We start from the raw sequence: 27,665 nt of genomic DNA, 5'->3' as shown, positions 1-27,665 counted from the left end.
TCTTTTTTCCATAGTAAGTAGATTCAGAAAGCACAGATATGCATTTAGTGCAGATATTAAAAAAATGTACAGACAAATACTGATCGATCCCACTCAAAGAGACTTACAGCGTATTGTCTGGAAATCAAGTGCTGATGGTCCAGTGAAGATTTACAAACTGTCTACAGTAACCTATGGAACAGTTTCTGCGCCATTTTTGGCTACCAGGACCTTAAGAGCTTTAGCAGATGAGGAAAAAAAGGACTTTCCTAAGGCTGCAGATGTGATTTGTTCTGATTTCTACATGGATGACATTCTGTCAGGTGATGCAACGCTAGAAGATACTAAAAATCTTCAAACCCAGATTTCTGAACTCCTCGGAAGAGCTGGATTTGAGCTTCACAAATGGGTCGCTAATAACTCTAATTTATTACAAAACCTGTCTACCACATCCTATTCATTTTCGAAAGAACAAGGTGTTAGTTCTGTAAAAACATTAGGTATGTTTTGGGATCCAAAAGAAGATTGCTTTACATATAAGGTAAAGATCAAGCCTAAGGACTCTTTTTCAAAAAGGGAAGTGCTGTCAGAAATAGCGAGTCTTTATGATCCACTTGGACTTTTAGGCCCTCTCATTACAAAGGCAAAAATATTTATCCAAGGACTTTGGAAGATAAAATTGGACTGGAATGAAAAATTACCATCTGATGCAATGACAGAATGGAAAAGGTTCTACATAAAACTCTCGGAAGTAAACAACTTCAGAATTCAAAGGTTTATTCTACTTCCTGATGCAGTTCGCATTGAGATTCATGGATTTTCTGATGCATCAGAACGTGCCTATGCTGCTGTTGTCTATTTAAAGTGCTTCACCCAATCTGGACAGTTTAAAACTAGTCTAGTGTGCAGCAAATCCAGAGTGGCTCCATTAAAGTCACTTACCATTCCCCGACTTGAACTGTGTGCTGCGTTGCTGTTATCTAGATTAGTGAAAAAGATAGTTCCAATTCTGCAATTACCCATTGATGTTATCTCACTGGGACAGACTCTACTATTGTTTTGGCGTGGATCAAGACTGAGCCCTATAAGCTAAAAACATTCGTCAGCAATAGGGTTGCGGAGATCCAAACGCTCACATCAGATTGTCATTGGAAACATGTAAGTAGCAAAAACAATCCTGCTGACATTATTTCTAAAGGATGCAGTGCAGATGAACTCATAAGAAATAAAATGTGGTTTGCTGGTCCAGATGAACTTGCTGATGAACCAGTAGACAATCAATCCATGCAGGATTTTGCTTTTGTTGATGAACTAAAATGTGTTGTGACTCTGAATATTAATGACTCTAATTCAAATTTTTATGATGAACTCTTTAATCATACAAATAATTTCATAAAATTAATTAGAATAGTTAGCTTTATTTTCAGGTTTATTAACAACACTAAAGCTAAGGAGTCTCGTAATAAGATAAGTAAATATTTAACTACTGAGGAGCTGCAAAAAAGTACTGAATATTTAGCTAGTGTAGCTCAGTTGAGTGAATTTAAATCAGAAATAGATGCACTAAATAAAGGTAAAAATATTTCTAAAACAAGTAAGTTAAGATCTTTAGATCCATTCCTAGATGAAAAAGGATTACTTAGAGTTGGCGGTAGACTTAAAAATTCTGACTTGCCATTTGAATCTAAACATCAAATAATTTTACCCAGTAAACATACATTCACTAAGTTACTTTTTGAGCATGTACATAAAAAATGTCTACATATTGGTGCACAAGGTTTGTTACATCAAATTAGACTACAATACTGGCCCTTAAATGGTAAAGGTATTGCAAGAAAAATTGTCCATGATTGTATTAGATGTTTTAGGCAAAGGCCTAGGGTGTTAGACCAGTTAATGGGAAATTTACCTTCAGAAAGAGTAACTCCTAGTTCTCCATTTTTAAATTCTGGTGTAGATTTTTGTGGTCCTTTTCAAATAAAGTTTAAAAACCAAAGAAAGGGAATATATTCAAAGGTTTATGTAGCGATTTTTGTATGTTTGTCAACTAAAGCTATTCACCTAGAAACGGTAACAGATTTGACGACTGAAGCTTTCATTGCATCTTTAAAGAGACTCTGCGCCCGTAGAGGCCGCATTGCAACATTGATGTCGGATAATGCATCTAATTTCAAGGGTGCAGCTTCAGAATTAAATCGCTTAAAAAAACTAGTTTGTCAGACTAATGAGACTTTAGCCAATTACCTATCCGCAGAATCAATCCAATGGAAATTTATACCCCCTTCTTCTCCCAATTTCGGAGGCTTATGGGAAGCAGGAGTAAAATCATTTAAACACCATCTTTATAGAACTTTAGCTAACAGTAAAACAACTATTGAAGAATTTGAAACAATAGTAATTCAGATTGAAGGTATACTTAACTCACGTCCCTTAATTCCATTATCAGATAATATTAATGAATATGAAGTTTTAACTCCTGGACACTTTATCATTGGACGCCCAATAACTTCAATACCTGAACCGGAAATTGTAGACATTTCTGACAATAGGTTGTCGCGCTGGCAATATACTACCAAATGTGTTCAAACAATTTGGAAACGCTGGAAAATTGACTATTTGAACCACTTACAGCAAAGAAATAAGTGGCAATTCAAAAAAAAATAATGTTAAGGTCGGATGTTTAGTATTGTTAAAGGAAAATGATTTGCCTCCTTGCAAATGGGCAATGGCTAGAATTTTAGAGATAATTTATGGAAATGAAGGCAGAGTAAGAGTTGTTAAATTAAAAACTAACACAGGTATTTTTACACGCCCTATTTCAAAAATTTGTCTCTTACCAATAAGGGATAACTTTGAAAATTAAAATAGTTAAGATAGTTGTATATATTGTATGTACATAATAATTGTATTTATATCATGTTTAATATTCAATTTGTATATATTTTGCAATTTTGTTGTTCACTTGTAAATATTTCATCTGAATAGTTTATTTGGTTTTAGAAAATGTAAGCTAATTGTATAATTAAAAGTGTTTTGAAATCTTGCATATTTCAACGCCGGGCGGAATGTTACGTCATGGCATGCAAGAGCGCCACCTACAACAAATGTGATCTTGTTCATTCGAATGCTGTAACCCGTTGAAAGCGGTTGCACAAAATAAAGCCTGAATAACTACATAACGTCATCCGTATTTTCTTCTAATACATCCATTTTTAATCGACGATAACAAGTACTATATTTATTCTTTGAACAAAAACTTTGATTGTTGCAGCACCTTTTTTTATTTCTTGAAACAAAACAATAACAGAGCTCACTTTGTTTTAAAGTTTAATATGGTTTTCATTCAACGTACCTTACAAGAGTATACTTATAATTTTTATATCTTCATAATGTGTGTCATACAGAAAATCCATCAATAAGCAGTACATCTTTATTATTAGAAGAACAGATAATTCTTGTGGATAATATGTAATATTTTTTACACTAATTGAATTACACAAAGATAGTAGCACCTTCTATGTACATCCATCTAAGAAGTAACATTTAGCATACATCAACAAATTTTTAGAGCGGCCACTGGGCACTGCTTAAAAACATTAAAAGGAGATAAATAAATTATTAAATAAAATTATACTATATTACCTGTTAATTTTATTTCTCATATTTTTGTAAAATATATTCCCAGAGTTATATCTGTATGTAATCAATGACAACTCATAATATTGATCAATGCCCATATTACTATTTAGGGATGTTTTTACATGTTTCAGCATTGTATAAAAAATATTGTTTTTAATATAAAGCTTTAACTCAGAGTATGAGTTATTTTGATGTATTCCACTCATAATATTATTGTTTCAATGGATAATACCATTTATTCCTCATACTAAAAATGTGAGTTGGCAATGATTGTATTGTTCTCAAAGAGTCAGTGATTATTTTGAGATAAACTATCTATAATGCATGCATCAAATAAATGTTTGAAAAAAGAACTATTAATTAATAATTCTTTTTTCTTAAAGCATTATTCAATTAATGTTTTGTAACTAACAAATAATCTGGTGTTCTTTCTTTTAGGTATTGGTGGACATGGTGGTAATGGAAAACAAACTGACTGGGAGAGTAGGTTCTCCAATATAGTGGAGCGACTTTCACATTTCATCTCACCTTCATTTCTGTCACCTCGCATGACAAACCCTCCATCGGAAAAACATGTTCCTTCATCAACCCCGGTCATCATCAGGAATCCTGAGGAATTTCTTGAAACTTTAGGTCAAACTGAGAGTCAGGTAAATTTTGTATACATTATATCAACAGTTAAATATTTAATCAATTTCTATAGCAATCATTCTCATATTGTGCATTTGAAGTTGTTATTAAATGCATCTAAAAGTTAAAATTTTTTGCCAGCCCTAGCATTTTTATATGTTTTTGCTTTAAAAGATATTGAAATTATTATTTTTTAAATTTAATTTGTAAATCAAACATTAATTTTTATTCATTTAAAAATATAAAACGTTATTACAAATATTACTTATTTGATGAAATATCAGCAATGGATAACTTTATTCGATGAAAAAGCATGAAATACAAGCAACTGAAAACAAACAAAGTGTGTTCAAGAACAGTATATGCTGTAAACATCAGCACATGGACAACAAATCATTATTAGACAACTGCAACAACAGAAAGCCCTCGGAGAGAATTCCACGGGTGATTAACACTTGGAGATTTCGCTCAATTGCTTGCTTAAGCTTTGGCTCCCAGACTTTTATAGTCTCAGTGACAAGTCAAAGAAACTTTTAGAAGGATATTGTATTTTCTCTCCTAATATATTGACAAAATTCCAGTAGTTTCAGGGATTTTCGTTTTTGTCGCCAATTTTGGAAGGATTATCAATCCGGCATGCATTCACCAGTCATTAAAACATCTGTAAAACTCTCTTCCCTACCAAGAAACTGTGTAGGGAATCAATATTATAAATTAGTGGCATTATTATGTAAAATTCAATCTTTGAATGATGAAATTGGATATGAAAATGATTGGATTTTTATTTGATATACATCATCTTATATTAAATAAAAATATGAAGCATGTTATTAAAAATGATAAAATATTTGTTTTAATTAATTTCTTCTCTTTTAATTTATTTTGTATCTTTTCATGTATAAGCATTTGTGTAAGTTTAGACAATTTCTATACACAATTTGCTTGTGATGGGCCGTAAAAAATCTGTCAGTCTTTGATTATTTAATCTTTTATTTCTTGATTAACAAAGATGTCATCTGAAGATACTAGGATATACACTGAGTGCCCAAATTATTATGACCACCTGGCACCAAAGATCAGCCATAATTTCATGTTGTTGCCTCTAGACAGAGAGTGTAAAAATGGCATTATTTTTTTTTATCCCTTTTAATGATACATTTTGTATATTCGAAAATAAAATTTTCAAACTTCTGAAAAAGGAAATAATTTGAAATATTATCCTAATCAGTAATTTTTTTAGATTTCAAATTGTATTTTTTTCCCCATTATAGTTCAATTTTTTTTTTTTTTTTTTTTTTGTCTTATTTATCTATAAAAGCAAGTTTGAAATGATGTAATCTTGATAGAAATTTCGTGCACAACTATTTTTTTAATAAACTTGTTTTTGTTGTGGTACATCAAATTATTATATTCTAAATTGCTTTTAAAATACTGAGAATAACTTTAAAAAAATCCTCCAAAAGGCTTTTCATGCAGAAAAAGAACAGGAATTCTGCTTCTACTTTTGAAAGCCTGATTTCATCAAGTGTGCTCATATGTACTTCTCAAAGAAAAAAATGATAATTCTTGATTATTATTTGTTGCATATTTTTAGATTAAATTTTGTAGATAGCAATTCAATTTAACAGTTTCCATTCCATTTTGGATTTCATAACCAAATGAAATGTCCACCAAAATTCATGCTGGCATGATAGTCTGTAATTTGCTTTTACTAATTTAATTTTCAATGGTAATTAATACAATTTTTTTGCTTTATAGGATTTGTTGGAAAATGATGTACCTTTACCTGATGATACTGCATCTGAAACTGTCTCAATTCCTGATCCTAGTCCGGTCGTTTGGGAAAATAACTCCAGACGAAACAGAGTTGTGAGATGCTCAGTCTGTACAATTTTATGATGTTGATTTTGTAGGTTATACATAATTTTTTTAATGTTTTAAGTAGCAATTCTTTAGGTTTCTTAAGTTGGTTTCTGATATTATTATTATGGAAAAAGTTCAAACCATTTGCAATGAATTAAAGCATATATTTTGTCTGTTGATGCTGAAAATATTGTTTATTTTCAGAAATATTCAGATGCAAAAACAAAAAAAACAAAAAAAATGAGTGGTGAAAATGAATAAAACAGTTAATGGGAGAAAAACTGAAATAAAAGCTTTTGAGAAAATTGACTTTTTTTATATTTTCCAAATATCTCGCAATACTCCTCTTTTTAATAATTTAGGATTGCCTCCCCCTTCTTTTTTTCCCTGCACTTAATTGGGGGCAAAACATATTGCGTATAATAATGTTGTTTAACAAATAAAGCTTGAAATCATAATGATGCATTCACTTGTCAGTGTAAATTGTACAGCAATCTAATTTATTAAACTGGTTTCTAAAATTTTACTGGGATTTAAAATTTTCAACCAATTTTTCAGTGCAAAATCAATAAAATTTAATGGCAAGTACAAATTTTGAAAAAGATTATATTGTTGTAAATTTTAATGGTTTAATTAAATTCATGTAATTTTTTTAGTGTATATATTTCTCATTAATAAAAGGTTTTATTATTTTATATGCTTGATCACTGACTTGAATTGTCATTTTATATTTTTAGCTTTATTGGTGAATAACACTAATTAAAATAATGAGATAAAAGATCAGAATTTTCACTTGATAAAATATATGAAATAATGGAATGAATAATTTAAAAATTTGTTTACTTCATTTTTACATCACATATTATAATGCTATATATTTAATTTGTATAATTTTCGCATGTATTAAAAAATACTTTTAACTTTCAAAGGAAAAATAATTCTTTCTTTATAAATTATATTGTACCAGGAATACTTATTGTGTGTGTATTGCTACTTAAAAAATCAAACTATGTTTTCACATCTTAATCATCATCATATTTGCTTAAAATAACTTCAATCAAACTATTTAACACATTTTAACAAAAAAATTATCAATGATTTTTTAAAATTTTATTTATGCTAAATTTGGCATGTTATGCTACAATGGCATAATGATATTAATTCAGTGAAATTGGCTAATCCGAAGCTGATAGGAATAAAAATTTGATTCATCTAAAAATTTGAATTAAGAAAAGCCAGATCTGAAAATGACTACAACAAGAGGAAATGATAATTTTAAAATTTAATACAACAATAAAGATTTTTGATTATCATTTTAAATAAATTATCATAATAAATGAAAAGCAAAAGAAAAATGTATTTATAAAATAATGTAATAAAGATTTAAAGCAATTTAAAAAATAATCATATATATAAATAATTTTAGTAAACAGTATACTGCACTTTAAAAACGAAAATTGTAGAATAAATCTTCAAAATAAATAGTATAATTCATATATAATGAATTCGATTTTTTTATTTTAAAAAAGGGAAATATTATATGATTGTTGATAATAAATTGATTTGATACATTTTTTACTTGATCATAGTTCATAAGTAAATTAATGACCTTAAAAAATTGTTCATTTTTTAATCGCTTGGAAAAGATGTGTGAAAAAGAATTAAGGATAATATTTTTAAATCTATAATTTGAATTATAAATAATATTTTACCATTATGTTAACAGGAGAATAGAAGTATTTAGAGGAACAAGTTAGAAATTAAAACAATCGAATTAGCCAAATTCCACTGAATGTGATTTTTGCTTTGATGTAAATAAAACTCAATACAAATTCATTTTCTCGTATTTTAAAACTGAGATTTGACTTTAGAATTTTTTAATTATAGAATGAATCAATTTATTAAGATATGTGTAAACAAGCCTTTGGACCTTATTTTTTAACTTGTATACATTTCTTTTTTTTTATGGTTAAGCATTTTTTCATCGCCAGTGCGAAATAAATTTAAATGTCATTGAATATTTTAAATGGATTTCTAGTAATGTTCTGTGCTTGTATCAAAATTCGTTTTACTTGAAAATGTTTTTATTCATTAACTTCTAAAAAAAAAGTCACTATTGTACTCACTTATATTTGGCTGTAATTATACCTGCGAGACTTCAGTTATATTCAGAATTACAAGCCCAAATAATGAAATATGAATGGACTATGTATATATTCAAAGTGTTTCTGAATTTTTTAAATAAAAAAACATTGTTCAACTTATTGTCTTATTATTTATTACTTTTGTATTTAAAGATTGTTATGGAGAAAACATGACTTTTCTTTTCTTTGTGTATGTGTGTCTATTGTGTTATGTTATTAATATAATTTTTTATAAAAAATTAATAATGCTATAAGTTGGCATACATATGAGACATTTCCATGGAAAGGCAGATTTCAGTGTTTTTGGAATCAAACTTTATTATTCTTGATATCACTCATTTTTTTTAGGTAATAATTGTATAACTATTTTAATATTGCTAGCACTTTTTGTATAAATTTATTCTTTTTATTATTCAATTAATCATATTTATTTTGCTTCAGCTCTTCATTTTTTCCCCAAACCTGTGTCATGTTTGGGCAAAGTTATCTGCAAACAAAAATGTACATGCTAAAAGAAAAAAAATATATATATGATAGCATGGGTTTTTTTTTTTTTTTTTTTTTCATTGGATGTATGTTGGGGGGGGGGGCAATAGATCGTTAGATTTAGAGCTACCGAATTTGTAATATAATGGTTTCCTGGTTGGTTTGTGCTTCCTGGATAGTTTGTGCATAATAAAAAAGCATTTTTAATTTCCAATAGATTTTTAATTAAAAGTTAGTCCTATTTTTTTTCCCATCAAAAACTTTGGAGTATATTATTACGAAATTTTAAACTTAATGCCATTTTAAAATTTAGAAAATAAGCATTTTGGTGAAACCAACTTTATTTTTGTGCAAATTTTCTCTAATTTTAATAAGTTTTGTGAAAATAGTTTTAAATACATTTTACAATATCTTTCATTGTTTTAATTACTGGATTTATAGTCATAAACATAGCATCGATATTAAATAATTTTTGGTGTCTATGCATCGCTGTTGTGTATGTAAAAATAAGTTTTAAATAAGACAGACAATTAACATTAATGACAGACATTAAGACAGACAATTCAACACTAAAACGTTATGATACTACAATATTTTAGATTACAAATTTAAATCTTTTTTAATTTCTTTTTTTAGGATTAATAAATTAGTATTAAATTATTCACATTTCAAACAAATCATTAATAATTAGTTCCTCATGAAATAGTTAAGTTTTATACTTCAAATCTGAATTTCGATATGAAAGTCTATATTACCATTGAAAAAAAGAAAGATGTAATGCAAATTTTAATGTTAAGGTCATTCCTTGTTATGCTGCAATTACTTGTGCTTTAATGGACAGTTATTACTAATGTGGTGATATATTTGAATTCAATATCTGATATTACCAATTTACGAAATATGTTCTGTTATTAAATAGTCTTTTAGCTGATTCTCCTATATATAGAGCAGAAATATTTTATTGAATTAACTTTTGATTTGGAAACATTATTAAAATTAACATTAACGTGAATTGATATTGTTTTCAGCTGTAACAAAAACAATGTTACAAACAATCAAAATTATTATTTGTTACTTGCAAAAGCATGAAACAAACATATAATTTCGTACATTTAATAAAATAACTTAAATAAACTCATATCAAATATTGTTAATACCTTTAATAACGATTATAATCCACAAAACACTTTTCGTTTCTGTATATTCTCAATACAGTGCTTCAATGTGAATCATTGATAGAATAAAATTAAATAAAATTTCACTTTGTACTAAACAACAAATGACAATCATCACAATTTTATAGTTTCAACTACATACGTGCAAATCTAAATTAAAATTGAAAGAAAACATGAAAATGAAGGTAACAAGGTATAGGATGGTCTTTAAGTTCTTAAATAATTTTAAAAAACAATCATGATAATTAACTCTTTGCGTTCATTGTATTTTTTGCAAGAGTTGCCGCAACAAAATATTGATCTCGAATCACCTCTAGAGTGCAAAAAGTTAATTTCTGTTCTTTCCAGATTAAGGAAAATTCACTGTTGTTCTAAAGATAGACAATAGTTAAATTTATTTTGAAAATAAGCATTTAATCAATTGAATTCAAGTAGCATAGTGAAGACATTTGAATGAAAGAAATGCAACCTTGAAGATGCCTGCAAGTGTTCTAATTGCATATTTTTTATGACCACTATGCTTTATTGTATTGCCTCAATGTCTGAAAGTATGTTCCATTGCTTCAACACAGGATACCTGGAAAATAGTAAGTAATTTTAATACTATCGTTTCTCAGAAAGTTTAAAGTCGGAAGCGAAAAGCATTTGCAATATATATTGCATTATATGTGTGTGTAATGAAATCTCTTAATCTAATTTAAAGCCTAATTAATTTCCTAATTTTTATCTTAATTTAGCCCATATTAACATCATTCTAAAATGTTCCCTTATTTCCTGATCCAGTTCTCACTTTTTATTTAATTAATTTACTCGCGCTCTATAAAACTGCCAGTCTCAGCATTTTCCCATGCTCCGAGTGAAGGCATAAAAATCCTTAATGCTTGTAACATTATTTTAAAGATACATCAAAATCCTTTTTCTATGTCTACACATGCCAAAGAAATTCCTATCAAAATCTCATAGTAAAATCACTGAAAGGAAAAAGTTTGGTCTTTTCTGCTCTTGTGTCGCGATGTAGATTGACATATTTCTTAACAATTATACTATGTACGTAAATTATGCTCCCCGTAGTGAAATAAATAAAAGTTTTGAAATTTTTAAACGTTTTTTTCTAGTTGGCCAAGCAATTTCTAAAATATGCTTTATATATACACACACGTATATATATATATATATATATATATATATATATATATATATATATATATATATATAATATTATGATTAATGTAAAAAGTTTGCTTTTATTTCCTAAACGGGTAAAGTAAATAACTGTTTAAAAGTAAAACTGATTCATTTTTTAAAGTAAAATAGTTATGAGTTTTTAAATTCTTCTAAGAACATATAGCCTATGAAGAATACTATATTATTTTAAAGAGAGAGAAATCTTGAATCTTTTTTTCCCCCCTGTCATCATGGTATTTTTTTTTAATTTTAAAATTTAGTAAGATTTTTTAAAGAATTTCATCTCCAGGGCAAAATTTAGTTTAGTTTACTCACCAAATTTGAAACTTATTTGTTTACCCAACGCACTTAATTCCTGTTAATTTTTATTATGGTCATTGTCAAAAAACACCTGCTTTTCTACTGAATGTACTAGTCTTGAAAAGGTGTATTAATTAAACTCATTTACTTGTAATTATAACTGTATGAATAACAAGAATGCGATTTTACTTGATTATTTAATAGAATATGTAATGTTTCCTATTTTATTTATATATATATATATCTTGAAACTTACTGACATTACTTTATTATGTTTGTAAAAAGTGTGGTTGGTCAGTTAGGCTAAAGATTTTAAAAATAATTGAAATAGTTTGAAATTTTAGTTCTAAAACTGAAATATGGGCCATATTTGCAGAAAATTTTCATTTAAAGCAAAACTTTCAAAATATGAAATGATAGACTACAGATATAATTACATGTTCCAAAATTTTATTGCTTCAATAAATATTGGTTACACTTGCACAAATAAATATACACATACAAAATTTTCTTAAAAAAATACAATCGATAAAACAGTTGCTCAATTATGAAATGAAGATATTAAAAAGTAATCTTTCCCTTCCGAACAAGTAATCAACCAATAAACACAAAATGAAAAAAGGAATGTAAAACAAAACTGCTATTTAGATCTTTTATCTTGATCAAAATAGAGACTATTATCTACTACTTATTTTTATATACTTTCAATATGAAAGTCACTTGCATATGTCACTACCATAACATTGACATTGGGCGCCTCAGACACATTTCGAAGCTGACTTGCACGCGTCATCCCCACAGCATTGGCATTGATCTCCACAGTCACATTTGGAAGACTTGCACGCGTCATCCCCACAGCATTGACATTGGTAACCACACACGAAATTGGAAGATGACTTGCAAGTGTCAGCTCTGCAGCATTGGCATTGATCTCCACAGACACATTTGGATTTACAGGTTTTACTATCACAGCATTGGCCTCCACAGATACATTTCGAAGCTGACTTGCACGCGTCGGCTCCACAGCATTGACATTGGTCACCACAGACGCATTTGGAAGAAGACTTGCAGGTGTCAGCGCCGCAGCATTTGCATTGATCTCCACATACGCATTTGGAAGATGGCTTGCAAGTGTCAGCTCCGCAGCATTCGCATTGGTCTCCACAGACACATTTGGAAGATGACTTGCAGGTGTCAGCTCCGCAGCATTGACATTGATCTCCACAGACGCATTTGGATTTACAGGTTTGACTGTCACAGCATTGACATTGGTCTCCACAGATACATTTCGAAGCTGACTTGCACGCGTCGGCTCCACAGCATTGACATTGGGCACCACAGACGCATTTGGTAGATGACTTGCAGATGTCAGCTCTGCAGCATTGACATTGATCTCCACAGACGCATTTGGATTTACAGGTTTTACTGTCGCAACACTGGCATTGGTCTCCACAGACGCACTTGGTAGAAGACTTACAGGCTTCATCACCGCAACACTGGCATTGGTCTCCACAGACGCACTTGGTAGAAGACTTACAGGCTTCATCACCGCAACACTGGCATTGGTCTCCACAGACACATTTGGAAGACTTGCAGGTGTCGGCACCACAGCAATGACATTGATCCTCACAGCCGTATTTGGATTTACAGATTTTACTGTCGCAACATTGGCATTGGTCTCCACAGACGCACTTGGTAGAAGACTTACAGGCTTCATCACCGCAACACTGGCATTGGTCTCCACAGACGCATTTGGAAGAAGACTTGCAGGTGTCAGCGCCGCAGCATTTGCATTGATCTCCACATACGCATTTGGAAGATGACTTGTAAGTGTCAGCTCCGCAGCATTCGCATTGGTCTCCACAGACACATTTGGAAGATGACTTGCAGGTGTCAGCTCCGCAGCATTGACATTGATCTCCACAGACGCATTTGGATTTACAGGTTTTACTGTCACAGCATTGGCATTGGTCTCCACAGATACATTTCGAAGCTGACTTGCACGCGTCGGCTCCACAGCATTGACATTGGCCACCACAGACGCATTTGGAAGAAGACTTGCAGGTGTCAGCGCCGCAGCATTTGCATTCATCTCCACATACGCATTTGGAAGATGACTTGCAAGTGTCAGCTCCGCAGCATCGGCATTGGTCTCCACAGGCACATTTGGAAGATGATTTGCAGGTGTCAGCTTTGCAGCATTGACATGGATCTCCACAGACGCATTTGGATTTACAGGTTTTACTCTCGCAACACTGGCATTGGTCTCCACAGACACATTTCGAAGATGTCTTGCAGATATCACTGCCGCAGCATTGACATTTTTCTGCACAGACGCATTGTGATTGGAGTGATGTATTTCTGCAGCAAGGGCAAACAATTTGCAATTTGTTTGCACAGCATTTTGTTGTTTTTATTTCTCCTTTAGATGCCATTTTTTTCCCTCCTAGAAAAAAGGCGACATAAAATAATAATTAGAATTTTCTAAAGAAAAAATATTGCTAAAAAATACATTTGAAATTGACTTAAAAAAATTATTATATTATAACAATTACATGCTTTTATTTTATAAGAACATCTATATAATCTCTAAATATGTCTTGTAATGTAAATTTAATTTATAAAGTTTTAGAAGGGATTAATGGGTAATTCATTTATTTCAATTGAAGATCCTTTTTTTTATTAAAAAATACAATTTGATTTCAATATTCCTTTATCAAAATTGTTTTAAATTCTTTTATGTGCTTTGCAGTCATTCTATTTTTGAGTTGAAACAAAATATAGTTTCAAACTTTCAATTCGTATAATTCTTGGTAATAATAATTTTTTTTCCTCCAAGGAGATTGAAGATACTCCTGTAAGTCAATGATTTCTTTTATCTCGTTCCTTTTTGAGGAATTTATCTAAAGTAGCTGTAGATATCGTCCAAATCAACATCATTCAAGCCAAAGCATTCATCGAGTTAATAAAGCGATAAGTAAAAAATATCTTTGATTTTTTTTTTTTTTTTTACATTTATAAATTTAAATCTTATCACTATTCCATCACGAAAATCGTTAAAGATAAAGTTAATATCGAAGAATGTTTAATGTTCTTAACAGATGCAATAAATTTTGTTGCCAGAATTACATAAATGCGTTCAACTAGCTGCCTTTGGCGACCAGCTTGTTCATCTAGAATACTAACTTTTCTCACTGTTCAACTACTAGTATGGAATACATTAAAATTTCACTTTGTAAGTTCATCTCAAATATATAAATTAAATGGAATCAGCTAATAATAAATTATTGCTCGGCCAAATTAAAATGTGTATGTTGCCGTTAAAGCCCATAACTCAATTATTTCATAGAATTTTTAGTTATATCATAAAATATTTAATCATTATTTATCAGTTCGGTTATTTCATAAAATAATTAGATTTTTCCTGAATTATCATATCGTATGAATTAAATGAATTCATACTTTAATGCTAAACAATTTGTTGTTGACTTTTTTTTTTTTTTTTTTTTTAACAATTTGACTTTCTGTTGGTGCCAGAATCTTGATTTCGTTTACATTTTTTTTTTTTTTTTTTTTTTTTTCCTCTCTTTCTGATAGAGTGCAGGTTCCGATGTAACGGGGATCCTTTCCCGATAATTTCTAATTATATTTTGCAGCTCCATTAATTAACTAAGAAAAATGGCGAATTAAATGCAACTATAAAAGCTTTCAATAGAGGTAGTCTAAAACGTTCTTATAATCGTTTGTTTACATTTGACTGCTGCCAATCGAATAACACTGATTCATAAGTAACAACATTGATTTTTGTGCCAAGTATGTTCGTTTATTATATACAATTTTTTAGTTGTGACGAAATAATTTCATTGATGGCGAAATCACTCACATCTAATCGTTGGCATTTCATCAAATCAAACCATTCAATTGCATATTTTCGCAAGGTCAATATATAAAAAAAAAAGGCTTTCTTTGGATTACAGTTTGTTTTAATTTAGTATCGATCTATTCCATAATTTCATATCTTTCAAATAAAAAAGAAATTTTAAATTATTTAATTCCATATTATTAGTTTAACAGCCAGAAAAGAAAATATTCTTAGAGATCAAGCTGGTTACCAAAGGCGGCTTGATATTTTTAACTCGCAGAAATACTTAAGAGTGAGATTCATGATCTACACTTCAATTTAAGTTATCAATGACTTTCTTATTAAATCGGAATTAGAAAGTATAGAAACTACTTATTTTTATACGATTAATGCAAAACTATAAGACAATACCGGCATGTCCGAAGATGTGCAGTAAACAGGTAATATAAGAACAAATAATTTTCGAAATTCGGAAATTATTTGAGGTTTAAAAAAATAAGAATACGAGCAAAAAGTTTTCCGCAGCTGCATACATTTCAATTGGGAATTTGTCTAGCACATTAAATTAACACAACTAGAAAATACAATAACGCAATTAGAAACACTTTCTGCGTTTGTTATTGCGCAAGGAATACGAAAGGAACAATTTATGGAATACATTTTAAAAAATTGAAAATTAAAAAAAATTTAATTTAATAAATATTAGATTTCAGTTTTGGAATTTGGATTTTGACAGCTGAATAGAAAGACACTTTAAATTTTATTGGAAACGAACTTGCCAGTCTTACTTTTAATTGTTTTTATTTTAATTGTGAAATATATTTAAATAGATTTTCAATTAGATACTGAATTTAGAAATTAAAAATTGAAAGTTTTTTCTTTTTCTTATTTTCTGCATATTATGAAAAGAAAGCAAGTTTACGATGGAAAAAAGCAAAACAATTCTAAAGTCATTCCCTAAATTTTTTTTCTTTAATACTGGAGAAGAATATTGTAAAAAAAAAAAAAAAAAAAAAAAAAAAAAATCCTTTAAACAATAAATCTTTTTAGGAATCTAAAAACATTTTCATCGAATATAAAATTTGTGTACAAATATTACATTATGCCGACGTCATATATAAATCACCAATATGATAGAAGTCACTCATGAAATCTAAAAGAGTGCCAGTAAAAATAATTTTCGTCGAAATAATACGAATTCCTATTCTAATTATCTTGTTATATTTCAATACATAATTTGAAGTAGAAAGTTTCTATCAATAAGAAGTTTAATAATTATTTTTAAAATTTGAAGAAAATGACAAAAAATAAAACACTTTTAAATAGTAATGAGTTGAAACTATATTATTCTTTTTGCTCCATATTATATGTATGTTAATGTGTACAAATCTGTCGTAGAGATATAATTTTTTTTAATGGTTACATTTCTCAGTTACATTACAACAATTGCTAATTTTATGAAAAAAATAGTATTTTATTGCAGTCGAAATATTGATGTCAAAAAATTATTCAATAGCTTTGTAATTTCAAACACATTTTCGTCGAAACGTATCATTAGAAAAATTCCAAACTAAAATATTAAGAAAAAATAATAAAAAGGTAAAAAAGTACTTACCGGTAGTAGAATGAGCAGTCAAACGATAAAAAAAGGCCTTGATATATCTCAAGAACTCGCTACTAAGATTCAGCCGATATCGAATGCCGGTTAGGTCAACACCCCTTCTTTTTATCCCCCTTTTTGGTGTGCCGTTTCAAAATTTCAAGGTGGTGCTTGCAACTTTGCGCACACCTTTCTTGCATGCCGTGCGCAAAATTCAGCACACGGTCGTTGGTATGGACCAATGGAATCCATTTTCCACACGGAACTCTGCAACTAAGACACCAATGAAAAATAAGCTCCCTACGTCAATGGAATGTGCAAGAGCGAGTGCAAAGCCATTATCATCCATTATCTTTCATTCCTGAGATAATGAATTATGCAACGTAAGTAATATCTCGAAAGATCTGGAATGGAGTTGGAGAAGTGGAGAGAATGACGTCATCCAAGTGAGCCAAAAGAAATTGGCAGTTAGCCAAGACTGAATTGGTAGAATTAAGTTTTTAAACGATAATTTCATCTAAAAAAAATGAAAAGTTAGCAAACGCAGACAAGGTATGATTAATTAAATTAAAAATGGAACTTCATATCTGAGTCTGTTGTTCTCGGATACATTTTGATTTTTTTTTTTTTTTCCTGGTAAAGCAACAAAAAATATTCAAAGACGCTTATTATGAAAGAATTAATAAGGATTAATTTATGAACTTGCTACAGGACAGATTTGAAATTCGATTTCGTCGAAAATCTGAATTGTATATGGGTCCAATTTATTTTGGATCAGCTGCCTTGGGTCAAACGTTATGAAGATGATGTAGCGGGAAAGTCTGGAGAGTAAGGAACTAGAAATTCATCATAACTATAAATGCATTTGTAACAATATGTATGTCAAATTAAATTTTAATTTTTTATTAAAATTAGAGAAAAAAAATTTTGTTAATGAAATTGACGCTATTGAAAAGGTAATTTTTTGAGTTTTAAGAATAGTTTAAAACTATTTTTGAGAGATAATATTTTTAAAAAATATAATTGAAAAATACCAAAACATTGGATAATCTTTAATTAACTGATATTTTAACGAGCTTTGGGGATTCGAATAGTTGATTGTTACTTTCCTTTTGGTTTGAAGAACATATATGTCAGATTTTATCCGAATTAGGCAAAAATTATAAATTTTTGTAAAAAGATATACGAAACATTAAACTTTTTTTTTACATATGTATACACACTTATGCTATATACAGGATGATAAAAAATAAACTGAAATTACTTAGAGATTTCTAACTCCATTTTTGCTGCACGGATCCGAAAGAAGTTTTTTATATATGTTACTCACGAAAAGAGGACACAGATTTGAAAATTGAGTTCGGGATGAGATTTAGTATTATGGTAGTATGCCTTTAGAACACTCACTAAAACTTTAAAACGCAATAGGTATCCGATATCGAGAAAATGGTTCAAACTTTCAGTATAGCTCATATACAAACGTTTGGACCTTCAACGTATTTAAAAAATGCTTTAGGAGTAGCATTCAGGTGACCTGAGTTCGATCATTGGCTCGCGTATTTTGTCTTTTTTTTTTTTTTTTTTTTTCTTTCTTTCTTTAAAAATTGTTTCCAATTAATATCATAATATACAAATAGCTTTCATTAATAAATTTTTAATTTTTTATGCAAAAATAAATATTTATTTTGCTGATTCTTAAATTGTAATTTAATTTAGAAGAAAAATAATTATAAATTTACATGCGTTTTTTTACAATAAAATATTTGAAATTACTTAAATTAACGATTTAAAGACGGTCTTAGTTGATTTTACACATTTCGTATTCAAAAATAAATGTTTTGTTTCTAAATGAATTTTAATTTAATTTTTAGAAGAAAAATAATTTAACCCTTTCTAGGGCCGTGGGAAGTACGCTTCCCACCAAATTTATCAATCTTTGTATGAATTTATGTAGGTTGGCATAAGTTCTGACAAACTTTTTTAGAAAGACAGAAACTTAGACGCTTTAGTTCTTTATTTTACACAAAAGGATGCGTCTTGATTTGACAATTATTAATTAATCAAATTAAATTTATGTAATAAGCTAAATGAATCCCTTTTCTTATTCTAATTTCAAGCCTAAAAATATTTTAACATAATATGACTAGAAAAAAAATGGTCCTTAAAAGGGTTAAAATATAATTTCGTCTTAAAAATTATAAAAATTATTTCAATAAAATTAACAATTTACAGACAATTTCAATTCATATATAACTCTTGTATAATACAAAAATAGATATTCGTTCAGATAATAATTTACGTGTTATTTTATTTTCAAGCAGGAAACATAATTACAAATCTAACTCAAATGATAGAAAATATTAATTATAATTATTATCATCATAAAAGTATTTCGTTAATTTTATAGTACATTACAAGAACTAGAAACGTAAAAACATTGGAAACAAGATACATTTTGATATTCTTGCATAATTGATAAATAATGATTATTTACAAGAAAAATATTAAAACGATCGTTTGGTAAACAAACTTCATTTACTTTCAAAATATGTTTGTCTTTCTTCACAAAATTGAGTAACATGCCAAGCATACCGTATCAAACTGTAAAAATTTCGGACTATCTGCCTGCACATTCCATAACTTAACATCTGCCTTCTACTTTTTCTTTTCGATTATTAATATTAAGAATGGTTGCTAATATATTTAATAAATTATCAGTTGCTCTGTCTAATTTTCGATACAAGTACAGCTTTGTTGAGTTCTAACAAACAATTCGTTATTATTAAAATCCAATAATTTAAAACTTTTAATGATTTTAAGATGATAATAGTTATTTAAATTATTATTCATCTTTAAGATTATATTTATAATTATTTTAACATTTAAAAATTAAATTACAAATATAATACAAGTACTGTATGAATGAACATAATTTTTGAGTAAAAAGTAGGTTGCATGTATCTATAAATTAGTAATTTAATAAAAAAATCAATTTAAAAAAATAATTTTTGTAATTTTTTAAAGAAAAATGAATTTACATTTTTAATTGTTTTTAAGATACAATTAGTTTTAAATTATTTTTAATTAGTATAAGAGACAAAACATTTATTTTTGCACACAAAAAATGAGTAACATATTAACTAAAACCATCTTTAAATTGTTAGTTTAATTAAATTAATTTTGAATATTTTTTTAAAAATGCGTATGATGATTTTGAATGGCAATAATGGTCTATTAGGTTATCTGTTAATAGAGCTTTCAATATTATTTTTGAAATATTAATCTGTATTTCATTTTCAAAATTTTGCAAAGAATAATTTAGCGTTCTCTAAAAATCAAAGTTCTTTAATTTTTCAAATGCTTAATAAAATGAAAAATAGTGCGTTAAAATTAAAGAATAATCATTAAGAAAATTTTTTTCTTATCAACGGAGTAAGATAAGGAATAAATGTTATAAGAACAAAACAAATGACATGTAAAAAAAAACTATGCAAAACTATAAGTTAATTTTGCAAAAATGCAATTTTTTTTAAAGAAGTTGATTTTTCTCGGCCAAAGAATTATATGCCTCTATATATACAATGCCTCCATGTCTAGAGTTGTTGCACTAAAATGCTCTCATTGCAGAGGAGTACATTTTATTTACGCCATCTTGTTCTTTCCTGACAAAAAGGTCCGGTGGTTTGGTGGCAAGGCCTCGGCTTCGGAACCGGTGGGTTTAAGGTTCGAGACCCGATTCGACCAAAGAACTGCCGTGTAAGCAAGTCTGGTACAGGTTAAATCCGTCAGGGCCAAATGTCTCCTCGCTGGTGTGATGTGCTTGCTCAGGTGTCGTCCTCGTTATTTGACAGTGGCTCAAAATTACGTGGTCCGTCCCAAATTAGCCCTAGTGTTGCTTGAAAATGGACATTAATATAACTAAATTAAATATTCCTGACAAAAATGTCTAATGTTAAAATATGAAAACTAAAACTTTTTTTAAATCAGCAATTCCACTTTTTATTGTTGCTAATAACAAACAAAGCACACACAGCTCTTAATTTTTTTTAAAAAAAATCGTTATAATGTAAATAAATGAAAAATAAATTTTGTTTAATCGCATACAACATGGAATGCGATAAGAATAAACAACTGAATATCTTATTATTTTCTGAAAAAAAATTCCTGGTACCATTGGTGGAAAATGATATATACATTAGAAGAAACCACCCTATGTTCTTCGGATCATTTCTTAGAACGGATTCAAAATGCCATTCATTTTCGCGATTCTTCTTTTTATTATTATATTTTGAGAATTTTAATATTTATTATCTTACATTGACAAGATGAATATTTGTGAGATCAATGATAAAAAAAATCCCTCCACCCCCTCTTGTGACGACAGTGGGGAGGGGGTGAGCTTTTATTCCTCAGTCTGCTGACTCAAAGCACGGAACTATAGGAAAGATAAGAAACGTGAAAAAAAAAAAGTTGAAATCGTATATTCAGATATACTAACCATATGAGTTACAGATCACTGTTATAACATTCCCCGTTTCCTAGTACTGATAAGACATTTTCAGCCAGCTATGTCGTCGCTGTTACTTACTAAACTCCTCGAGATAGTCAGATGGTGGATCTTTTCACCTGGGTGGTCTCGCATCTGTTCATTAGCGACTACAATGAAAGACCACATGTGGAATTCCTCGTCCAAGAGGTATTGATAGTACCTTCATAGAGAAAGGGATGTCCAAACATCTGGATGCTAGATGTTTCTCTTTGTGAAAGTACCTTCCCACGACCTACTGGCGCCGATGAGAGAGCATATTGCTGGACCCCGATTGGCCGAAAGAGAGCTCAAATGACCAATGTAAATTAAGAGGCGGAGATTGTCGCCGAAATAAAGCGGCGCCCATAGAAAAAGGCACGTGCAACGTAAATCCATTAAAATTATCTATCTACCCCATAAATAATCTTTTTATTATTTTAATTAAATAAATTAGATCAAATATTGTAAAATATGTATAAATAAAATTAATCACCAAGTTTCATGACGTTAGAGCTTTACTGCGCTCGTCTAAACTAGTTCAATTAAATTTAACTTTCCCTAAACTAACAAATTAAAGTATCTATTCCAAATTATGATGTGGAGGTGCTCGTGACCACTTTGTCACATCGCGGAACTCCGAAACATCACGACGTTGCCGTTGCCGTTGCGGAGATTTTTTAGGGGAAGAGAAGAAACGGATTGCAGGAGACGGTTGGACTACGCCCACGAGTTCGGAGTCTGAAAAACTACCCCTGGAGTGGTCGTGCTGACGTGATGGCGACCTTCGACAAAAACCTTCGACTTTGACTGTTGTATCTTCTACTACAGGTGTAAATAACTATTTATTTAACCAAGATTAGAACAAGTTGTTCTTTGTATATATAGTGCTGTAAAATAAAGAATTGTCTGGAAATTCTGCTTCGTTATTTGATCAGTCTAGATCAGGACATTACACTGTTCCTCAGCGAATCCCGATGGCACAAGTAGAGCATGTAGCTGACATTGAATGCTGAGATGCCGAATTCTCTCCCTGTAAATAGAGAATTTAACAGCAACAGAAGGTCCCGGCACAATTGTATTTGGTAGATTATCGAGCATAGGTATATTACATCACTAAAAGCTTTCGAATTAAAAACGGGAGATTTCTGAAAGTCCTGACAGTGAAACATGCATACATTTCCCTTGATATTGCAGCTTCTCAATTCAGCTTATGATCTCATAACACAAAGACCTTGTTACTGGCACGTCAATCTCCATCTGTTTCAAGCTCATTTAGATGACGTTTCCAATCTTACACTCCTTTGCGATTCTAGGCTTAATTTAAAATCACACTACGATCAGATTTAATTCAATTTGACAAGTATTGAGAGACTAACTATATTACAGGTCAATAACGAAATGCAATAACGTGAGCCTTAGAGTTATAGAAAGAGCTCCATGAATTCAAATAAAAATTCGCAGAATGACGAAGATATATTAATTATTTTCATAGCTGCCTTAGGATCATATTCTGAACTTTTTTGTTGGAATAAAGAACCGTGTATTATTCTTTATTCTGTCAACTTGAATTGTCAGTCACGAAAAGTATAAATGTTCTTGTGACAGAAATGAAAATTCAATAAAACTAATGAAATTTGAAGGTTCCACATGTTTTAACTGCTTCATTTTTACAAAATGCTAATGTTTTTATTTTGAATTTTTCCCTACACCCCAATCCATTATTCTATATATGTTCAGTGAACATTGTTCACCGTTATTATATTGATGGAGAAAGAAAATTTGACGCATTCTGGTAATAATTTAATGATCGTTTTCAAATTTAAATGGTTCTAAATGTTTTAGAATTCTACATATTAAATTCAGATGATCAACACTTACCAGTTTTCCGCGTTTTCTTTTGTAAAATGATATAAAACTTTTGTTTTAGGAAGTAAACAGTAATAAACTGACATCATCATGTGTTGTAAAGTAAAAGTCTATAGCTTCAAACAAGAGACAAATCTTAAATAAAATCGAGATTGGTTTACACTAACATCCCAGACAGTAAGTTGAGAGACTTGAAAAATTAAAACGAAAAATGCACTATTTCACATACTGAGCTGATGTCTGTCATTAAAAAAATTCTATTTCCTGATGTACCTTTGCGTAAATTATTTAAATATAAAAAATGAATTATTGTTCAGCTTTTGTCACTTATGATAAAAAAAGTAATCATTGTCGAACGAAAAAATGCGTTTCATTCTCTCTTTATCAATATTAATTTGTTAAATGCATGAACGATAAACAGGTGACGTTTTAAACCCACATCATACAATGTAATGTGCTTTTTAATGCATGAAAGACACAGTACACTTAATTAACACATTTATGTAGAAAATTATTAACTCACTTAATAAAGAACCAATATAATAAAGTGTTTAAGGAAATTGTGATCAATATACAAATTTTTAAAAAATGCCAATAAATTTAGGTTGATAACATTAAGGAACATAAAAAAAATAGGAATGGATGTAATATAAACAGCAAATGATATCAAACAAATCAAATAAATATTGTGAACAAATAACAAAAAGACACATCAGAGAATAAAACTTCTAATTTAAGAACTAGACTACTAAAGGCCGGAGTCTTGGCCCTAGGGGTAGCGCGTCTTCCCCGTGATGTAGGCGTTCCGGGTTCGAGTCCTGTTTCGGGCATGGTTGTTCTCTTCCTTGTGTTCTCTCTGTGAGGTGCGTGAATAAGCCCCTCCCCCTTCTGTAAAAAGGGTCTGTGCAAGCGAGTGTGTGTGTGTGTGTGTGTGCGCGCGCGCGCGTGCTATCTTCATTTGAGCTAGAAGTCAGATTTCTGCCCTCGGGTGCTCAGAGGTCTTTACCCTCAGAAGCTACTGCGCAAAATTTGGCTTAAAATAGTCACACGACAAAAAAAAAAAAAGACTACTAAAGATATGGAAAGAATTATTATTAATGTTACCAGTAGCAAATTCAATATTCGAAATGAATTCCAAATTTAAATTGGCGATTATTTTCCATATCAATTAACAAATAATATGTATCATGATATTTGGAAATTTATATACAATTACATATTAATTATTAAATTAATATGTAATATGGGAACATGAGCGAACTCCATGGCATTAAACACTATATTAGAACATCAGTGTATACTAACCTAGTTATCTACACAAGTTAACACATTAAGGAGTAGCTTCAAAAAACCGTGCACAATTTTTCCACATTGTATAAGTGAATTACATAAAAACAGATTGTAATAACTTTGATTATAATACATGGGAAACAAAACTAATACTATCAAGAAAGAAATTACAAAAACACATTCTGAAACAGTAATAAATTGACTCTATTTGCATTTTGCAAATTATCGTCTGCAAAGTGCAAACGATAATTTGACACACTTTAAATTTCCCGAACATTTTTAGGTGCAAAAGATAAATTTAAGCAATTTATCACTAGTAATTTGTGAGTTAATTATTGCTGAAAAAATAATGTTATCTAATTTTATCACGTATTTTGACGAAAATTTGATTTTTTCATGCACTATCGCTTGTGTCCAGCTGAGCTATGAGCACTCCATAAGTCACTAAGGCGGCGCCAATTTGTAGGAATAGACTGCGAGTGAGAGGTATCATTCCAGCTGCTGTCATGACCATTTCTTCTTTTTCAACGAAAGTTTTCAACAATGGAAACACTTCCTGTCTGATGGAACAACGATGGCGATCTCTAAACTCAGACATTTCAAAGAGAAGAGATCGAATTTTGTGATGGGATTCTTTGATTCTTGATCCTGATGTAATCAAAAGAACCAAAGATATCAAAGCGTTGAATGCCAAGAAACAAGCCTCGATTAGTTGTATCAATATTTTCTTTTTCTTCGACGAGAGAATTACTGTTAGGGTGAAAAACAAAGTGAGAAATTTTTGGGAAATGATCAAGAAGATTGGTAAAGAAGAAAGCTGATGCAAAGCATCGAAGTTCTTTCTGATTCCTTTGTAAAGTTCCAGCATCTTGTAAGTTTTGGATTCTCCATGTATCATGCAATACTCTCGCCAATTTTCACTTTTACATTTTGCCACAAATGTATTGATGATATCACTTAAATGCTCGCAAAGAAAGTATATGAGAACTGTGACAAGATTTGGGAGAAAGAGCTGCATGTAGTTTTCGATTGTAAGGAAAAATAACAATAAGACATCTTTGTAATAATAATTAGTGGTTGCCACCTTATTTCCAAATGTGTAACAATGAAGATAATAATAAGAATCGTCATGCTGAATTGAGGAAACGCTGCATACTGACGCAACCAGAGGAGCAAAGAAGACATAGCAAGCAGAAATTGTAGACCACCGACGCAGCTTCAAATCTGTGTTCACTCGAAATAAATCGTAAATAGTCCCAGATCTATCTATAAGCAGCGAAAACAGCTTTCTTCTTCTAAACATAACAATCCATAGAAATAATGACAAACAAAGTGTTGATCCCATGCAAATGACAACAGAGGAACTGACAAATTTTGTTATCCCACAAAAAGCAACTTCTGATGCGATAAATGAGAAATTCAAAGCAAAAGCCAAGATTCCAGCAATAGAACATAATGCATGGAGAGATTTCACTTGGCGAGGATAGTCATCATCATTTGGCGCTATATTAATGCCTGTGGCTCTCAGAAGTTTCAAGACGCTATTGATTTCTTTCCATATTGCCAGTTTTCTTGGAGATGCAGCCATGGTTTTTAGCCGTATTTCTTGATTTTGATTCAATATAATTTTTTGAAATGCTCTTTCTATCCATCCTTCTTTCTTTGCATGAGATAATTCAAGATCCATTGAATAATTTCTTAATCTAAACTATAATATTCAAAAATTTGCTGTTCAAGGGTTTTTTTTTTCTTCCATGTAACAAATAGTGTTTTAGATTGGCGTATTACTCAATGCTTTGCAAGATATTAGTTCAAGTTTCTTTTGCTGTTCAAATTTTCCTCCAACAAACAGTGTTTTAGACTGGTATGTTACTTAATACTTTACAAGATGCCAGAAAACATTAGATTTTCTTCTGTCTTGCAAAAGAAATTACATGTGGAATGAAGTTGAGGTTCCACAGTAAATAATAAGTAATGTTTCCTTTTTGTAAGTTGATTGACTAATGGACACAATAGTGGATGGTTATAATAGAAAGACTCAGTCTGACAGAATGATTGAACTAGCTTTTGTGCATTTCGTGTCAGGTATGTAATCCTTCAAAGTAACAGAAATAAATGTTTGGAACGTTTTTTATGTTTATCTAAAGTTTTTCATACTTCGCAGTTACATCAACTTGCATGAAACAATGATACAAATAAGCAGCCTGAGCTCTTTAGGGCTTTTATAGACAAAGCGTATTTATTGCAAACATAAAAGATGGCATTTGTATGGCTTCTTTAATCTTTTGACGTGAAAGATATTCCAACTGAAACGAATTTCTATTTTGTCAGTAAGCACCTTTGACAAAACACATATTGTCTTTGAATAATGCACATATTAGAAAGTGTAATAATCTATGATAGTCTCTCTAAGAACATAGGATATATTAGCTTGTATATAGACACGATCACTACTGAAAGAAAGAGACAAAAATATTTATGTTCAAAACAGTTCTATTTTTCTTCCTTTTTGTCGTATTTGCCTGGAAGAAATCTATCATCTGTGTCTTTCTGATGTGCAGTGGTATTCGATTTTCACGGAAATCGATAAATAATTAGCAGTTCTTACAAAAATATTTGACACGCAATACAATTATATCGTTTGCAGTGTCAGATGACCATTTTTTAAAAACAATTTTTCATCGGCTAATTTGAGTGTTTGTCTATGAAGTGTAAATATCTAATAAAAATATTGACATCTTTTTATTGATTTGATTTGAATAATATAAACCGTTACTCGTGACCTTTCATTTGCCTGTTAAGGTCTTTCAAATGAAAAGTAAACAAGTCTGAAATAAGTTTAAAATAAACTCGTGACGACTTAACTCAATATTGTGGAATTTAGAAATTTCACTGTCAAAATTTGTAAGCATTTTTAAATTTGCAACGTTATGTAAATCGTTTACAGCTATATATTTCCCCGTACAAGAGTATATACAAAGTACAGACAATGTTTTAAAAGTACCACGAAATTATTTTAAAAGTGGATAAATATAAACTAACCCCTAATTGGAGAATTTTACTTTTACTTAATAATTAATGTTTCGTTTCCAATTTCGTAGCAAGGTTTTGCAACTGA

At 30.0% G+C, this 27,665-nt stretch overlaps 1 protein-coding gene across 2 annotated transcripts in view; it reads left to right on the top strand.

Moving 5' to 3' along the window:
- Positions 1–6,766, top strand: part of LOC129984030 (uncharacterized) — a 127,899-nt gene extending 121,133 nt beyond the window's left edge. For both annotated transcript variants that reach the window (XM_056093784.1, XM_056093783.1), the window contains exons 22-23: positions 4,057–4,268; positions 6,007–6,766. In XM_056093784.1, coding sequence (XP_055949759.1) covers positions 4,057–4,268; positions 6,007–6,147 — 353 coding nt within the window. In that variant the 3' untranslated portion in view covers positions 6,148–6,766. The remainder of the gene's footprint in view (positions 1–4,056; positions 4,269–6,006) is intronic.
- Positions 6,767–27,665: the final 20,899 nt, after the last annotated feature.

Source organism: Argiope bruennichi, chromosome 9 (genome assembly GCF_947563725.1).
Source record: "Argiope bruennichi chromosome 9, qqArgBrue1.1, whole genome shotgun sequence".
Taxonomy (NCBI): domain Eukaryota; kingdom Metazoa; phylum Arthropoda; class Arachnida; order Araneae; family Araneidae; genus Argiope; species Argiope bruennichi.
Note: the sequence above shows the minus strand (reverse complement) of the source record. Positions and strands in the feature narration are given on the sequence as shown.